This window comes from Brassica napus, chromosome A6 (assembly GCF_020379485.1).
Source record: "Brassica napus cultivar Da-Ae chromosome A6, Da-Ae, whole genome shotgun sequence".
In the NCBI taxonomy this organism is placed as follows: domain Eukaryota; kingdom Viridiplantae; phylum Streptophyta; class Magnoliopsida; order Brassicales; family Brassicaceae; genus Brassica; species Brassica napus.
In genome coordinates, this window is record NC_063439.1 from 4644672 (window position 1) to 4650949 (window position 6278).

The 6278-nt window shown below is 34.6% G+C and overlaps 1 protein-coding gene across 1 annotated transcript; it reads right to left on the reverse strand.

The window, feature by feature from the left end:
• Window positions 1-2287: 2287 nt before the first annotated feature.
• On the reverse strand, window positions 2288-3653 carry LOC106346436 (AP2/ERF and B3 domain-containing transcription factor RAV1). Its single transcript, XM_013785764.3, has one exon. It carries the CDS (start codon window positions 3469-3471, stop codon window positions 2446-2448), a length of 1026 nt encoding a protein of 341 aa, XP_013641218.2. The 5' UTR covers window positions 3472-3653; the 3' UTR covers window positions 2288-2445.
• Window positions 3654-6278: the final 2625 nt, after the last annotated feature.

Consider the following 6278-nt stretch of genomic DNA (forward strand, 5'->3'; position numbering starts at 1 on the left):
ATAAAAAACAAATCAAAAATCACTAAAAGAGAGCCAAACCAAGTGTCATAAGCTATGTACTCAAACCAAAATTGTTGCAGAATGTGGATCCATTTCACAACGTGGATCTGCCTCTGGTTCCAAGATCGGAGAGACTTAGTCCTAAACACGGGAAGACTAAAACCAAGAACATTAATCAACCTTAATACTAAACCGATCTAAACTAGCAGAAATGAGGAACAAAACAAAAGAACTTTTACAGAGAATAATAAAGCACAAAGACTTCAACTGAGCACTTTTGAACGAGACAAGGTGAGGATGCTAACGATAGCTAAAACCTCCGGCTTGCTACTCCTGCTATAGAGAATAGCGCATGCGATTTAGATAAAAATAGTGGATAATTATATACAACTAAATAATATTTTTTTGTAACACCAACTAAATAAAATTTATATTTTATAAAAATATTTTAAAAATACATAGATAAGAAAAAAAGGAAAATGTTAGTGTTGGAAATTTATGGCCACGCGCCTGACAGGCCAAACTTTCCATTTATAGCAGGTTTACATGGCATATGATAAAGTCTAAGAAAAACATCCAGCTTAGTCACATAACGAGAAGCGGCTCTATAATACCTTAAAAGCCAGTATGAAACCTTGTAATTAAAAGCCCAACAATTAAGGGCAATATGCTATAAATTATAGCAGTGTTAAAATAATAGACATATATAGGCCCAATATGAGTTATTAGGTTAATGAGAAAGACTTATCAAATGCCCAATAAAACGCAGGCCCCTTATCAACAGAGAAACTGAGATAGTTAAACAGTAAAATTTTGAACTGTGCCACCGGGCTGAGCCGTCGGCTTCACATCCTTTGACGGCTCAACATATTTTCTGGTGAGCTTTATCAGCTTCTCTAAAATTGAGGTCAGGAACGGCTGTGTGTGTCAGTGTGTGTGTGACCATGTCACACATTTTGTGGTTCCAACTGTGATAGTCGGTTTTGCAAAAGCTCTATGGATTTGTTATTATTCAATAATCATATATAAAAACAAATGAAAACCATGAAATGTAAAAGTTTAAATGGCTAATCAGTTGTGAAAGTTTGTTCCTCGACTATATGCACATGCTCATCGTTTCCATGCAAATTGATTGAAAAAGGAGCTACCAAAGACAAATTACTAACGAAAGTGGGAGGCATTAACGGATGTAAAAATACAATCATGCTGGAATCACAGCCGTTTATATGCATTATGTATATTCCTTTTTTGGTAAAATATATTTATATTATTACATCCAGTTACTTTATTTTATATATGCCTCCAGAGGACAAATTAGGGTGATCACTACCAAACGTTAATGTCAAACATTTCTACCATCTGACCAGTAAATCATACAAAAATGAATATCTATAGTATGAAACAAAACTATATGGATGAAATCGTACTAGATTGTGTTGTTGATTGGGACTTATAGTCTTGTAATTTTCACCTATGCTCCTGATGTACTACTATTCGAATTCAACTTGAGATATATATATATTTCTTTTTTTTTTTGGATGTGTCTTCGAATTGAGTGGGTACTAGTTAGTTGTTTGATACAAAGTTTATGCTATACTTGAATAATGTTACAGTCCACCAAACTGAACCGAAGAAAACGCATATAGACGAAACATTCATAAGATCAGTACATCTCTACGTAACTAATAACCACATTCTGTAACTAATGTCTACATATACATCATTTGTAATTTATGTTATCATTATATATCATGACTTTAAGCAATACCATTAACAAACAAACAAACAAACTTCAGTTCATAGCCTAAATAATTTTATAAGAAACATTATTCAACAAAAATTGAAATCTTAATCGTTATTGACCATTCAATTTTCGTTCAAAATCATTCATAAGCATTGATTATAAACTGTCTATCTCTTTTGCCATGGGAATCGGAGTACGATATATCTTAGTATATGTTTTCAGAATAGTGGTCATGTCGCAGCTATGAAAATTTTTTTTTGCTGGAAACTTAACAACGCTTCAAAACTTGGCCTATAATAGGAAAACGTTTTCTAAATTACTACTCGACTCATTGCTAGAGCATCGGTTATATTTTTAGTCAGGGTATCTTTCGTATGAATGTCATCAAATAACATAAGCAGTAGTAGGTAATGCATACATATGCGTTCTATATACACATGAAATAGATGCTTGCATATTTGTTCTACTTCTACTACACATGAAATAGAAAGTAACACGGCGAGATTTGGTAAAAACATTCTCATGCTACAAAAACTCATGAGAGATCAAAAGAACCTTTTTATTCTAAATATAAAATATACAGTTCATCATTACAACAAAAACAACTCATGAACCTTTGGCAATAAGTAGAAACTGATTCAACTGAAAAGAGATCGAAAGTGGAATTAAAAACATATTAAAACAAAAGGAAAGAGGAGTTGTTACGAGGCGTGAAAGATGCGTTGTTTCTTACTACACACCAACGACAACATCTCAGTATCGTTCACTCTCTTGCTCCCTACGACTTCGGTTCTCGAACTCTCCGGTGAAATGTTGACTCCGAACAGTCTCAAAACCCGACCCGTTTCTACATCCGGTCCGGATCTCGATTTCCACCCAATATATAGCTGTTGATCCTGACCCTCGGATCTGCTGAAACTAACCACATCACCAGCAAGTAGATTCTTCTCCTTAACGAACCGGCTCCAACCTTTGGTCAACACATAGCTTTGACTACTGTTCCAATACGAGTAACGGAATCTCCACACTTTCCCCGTCACGTCCTCAAAGTTCAACAGCACTCCCTTAACGGAAACGTTACTCGACGGTAACGGAAAATGTTTCTCCGCGTGGTGTTTCGGTATTACAAGACGGTTTAGCTTCCCAACGTCGCTTGGCGTTACCGCTTTCTCAAACAGAGCCTCCGCTGATCTAAACTCCGTCGTCGAAACGCCGTCGCCGTTCAACGACGACGTCAACGTCCTAGCCGTGTTTCCGTTACCGTTTCTTCGCCGTTTGCTCTGCTCGAGCTCCTCGCTATACGTATGCTTCCTCAGCATATCGACGATCTCGGCTTTCGAATGAGAACTCAAAAACTCGACCTCTCCGTCGTCGAGCCTCGCCTCTTTGAAGTTCGTGACGGCGTCTCGTCCTCGGAACCTGTAAACCGCCACGTCGTAAGAACGCGCCGCCTCGTCTTCCTCGTTGAAAGTACCTAGCCACACGCGCTGGTGCTTCTCGTAAATCTGAGCTCCCCATCGTCCGTTCGGCTGAGGAACTACGCCTTTATACTTGGACGAGGGAAGCTTCCTCGACTCCGCCTCAACTCCGTTCTCCGAATCTAGCACCACGCTAGATCCGCTTCCCATCCTGTGTAGATTCACCGACGACTTTGCCGACGTCATCGCCGGAGTTTCGCATATGGAACCTGTACTCGTTGTACTCTCGTCTACGCTACTCACTTCCATTGACTTCTTGATTTTTTTTTGTTCTGTTTCTTGAAACTTTCTTATGGAAACAATGGAGAAACAAGAAAATGTATTTTGAGAGATAGTCTGATGTTGTGTTTGTGGTGTGTGTATGTATGCGTGTGTACATATATAGAAAGAAGGAGAGAGAGTGAAGGGAGGGAAATAAAGAAACAGCAAGTGTCACATATGATATTATTTTATTGTCACTTTTTATTTGGGTAACACATAAAAATAATATCTGTAGAATGCGTGTTTCAGGGGATTAATTATAGTATATGGGCAGGTGTATGGCAAGTAATATGGGTTGTGTGTATGGGTCAACTTAACACACAATGACCCCAAAGGAAGCGTCGTCGAAGAATATTGAAATAGCTAATACTACAAATATACTATGATGATTCGCATTTACTTTGGTTACTATATTAGGTCAATGCATGGCTCATTGCGCTGTTAAAATATTATACGTTGTTTTAGTTAGTTGTATGAGAAAATAAATATTATGAGTATATGAACAAATATAGAAATGAATATGTTGTGGGCTGTGTGCATGGGAAAGTGGGTCCGACGTGTGGACCAGGATTGGATAAAGGGTCCACGTGAAAAATTGACATCCTTTTACCAAAGTTCATCCCCCCTGAGTTTTGATGCTTCTTTATAAATAGTAAGATAATAATATAAGAGTGTTACAAAAAAAAGATAATACTATAAGAAAAAACAAACAAATAGTATTAGATTTTATTATCGTGCTGAGATTTTGTTGCTGCTAATGTAGTCTCTTTTTCAGAAACTTCATACTCCAGATCTGATTTTTATTCTTCAATCTTCAATGATGGTTTCTTTTTATTATTATAAATAATTTCTTAGTTAATGATATAAATATGGAAAAATATGTAGAAATACATTCTTAGTATCATTTTTTATGTTTACTTTAGCCACATTTACTTTTAGTTTCAAAAAGATATATAAAGATTATAGCTCTAAGTTAACTAATTTAAACTTAAAGTTTAGATTTGAGGGGTGAAATTTTGAAAGGTGAAGCTCATGATTTTAATAAATAAATAAATACTTAAAATATTATATAAAACAATTTAAAATAGTTTAAATTTTTTTTTTGAATTTCAAAAAAAAAATAAAAACTTTATAAAAAATGAAATTGAAATGTATAATTCGAAAGCTATTTAAAAAGTTTATTTTGTATTATTATTTATTTAAACAGTTATATATATATATAATAATGATAGAGAAATCTTTTGTCTTTTTAAAGAAATCTCATATTTTATGTATCTGTAAAAATATTCTTCTAAAAAGGTAAATATAAATAACAGTACCAAAATTGATGTAAAAATCCACGATTTCTCCAAATATGTATCTGCTTCTTTATTCTGTGACTTATGTTCTATTTTACATTTTAGATGTTTTTTTCTTCTTATTTATTTATTTATTTATTTATTTATTCCTTCAGTCTTTTCCTACGTTTTTTTCTATAGAAAAACGTATATTGCTACCATGATGGTCGTCCGTATAATGCACTCAAAGATCGAAAAGGAGAAAGAAAAAAACTATTTGATTTTGCTTCTTTATTTTTGTTTTCTTAGTTATCCCATTTCATAACATTGTAAGGAAGATGATTTTTTATTGGGATTTATTATAGGGGATTTGCACTAGATAGCAAAAATATAGGAGATAATTAGGTAGATGGGTAAGACACTGTATTTTTTTAGGTAATACCAAGACAGTCCTTATTTCCACAGGAAAATCAAAGTACAGTATCTGTTACACGTCAGACGTGATTACTTAAAACAGACAGTTGCACACAAAAAGTGTCAATAATGCAAAGAATTAAGACTTTCTTTCTCTTTTATGCAAAAAAACCAAAGGGATCTGTAATAATATTATTCCCCGAATCGGTCTCAATTCCCACTTCCTCCAAACAACCTACGGGAGTAGGTGAGTACGAGTACGACAAGTAGCATCGGTCTCATCCTCAAATCATGTGGATTCCGAGTCACCGCCATTAAAATTGGTCTCTTTTCTCTCCTTATTACAACAACCTTTGTCGTTTCTTTCATGTGTGTAATAACGAACATGTGTTCTGTTTCTTATGTTTTTTTCAAGCAAAGTTTGTTTCTTTTCTTTCATTTTTGCTTTTGATTTTTTTTCTCCCAATGAAAAAAAAAGTTTCAGATTCAATTCCCGGTTCCTCCAAACAACCTAGGGAGTAGGTGACTACAAGAATCGTAAGATAAGAGAAAAAATGTTGGCAAATCTCAGCCATTACTCATCTCCACCGGGTTCACCTAACGAAGTCCCTGTAAGTCGACAAAAATAGTATTCAGACAATTATACTCGAATCCGGTTTCTATACTTTGTACATGGTTTTTATGTATATACTCAAATCCGGTTTCTATTAGTTGTACCCGGTTTTTATGTATAGGCAACTACGGTTTCTCCTCTTCGAAAATATCTTATCCTCACCGAAATATCTTCTCCTCTTCTCTTCACTTCTCCTCTCTAAAAATATCTTACAACTCTTCTCTCACCAATTTGGAAAAATATAACCGATTTTGTACACTTATAAAACTAATAAATAGTCATAACTGCCGGTTGCAAGTTACTTGTAAAATATATCAAAACTCTTCTCTCTTTAATTTTTATAGATACATCCGGTTGCAATAACTAATATCATAGTTTTAAAAGAATGTAGCCGGTTTCGCTAAGTGTATTGCGTTTTGAATACAAATTTAATTATTTGCTAGCAACCCGGGTAGCAGGTAACGAGGAAGGTGTGGATAAAGGAGATAATT

Excerpts from the sequence above, each read along its gene's own strand:
- LOC106346436 (XM_013785764.3), bottom strand. The coding sequence starts at position 3,471 with ATGGAAGTGAGTAGCGTAGACGAGAGTACAACGAGTACAGGTTCCATA.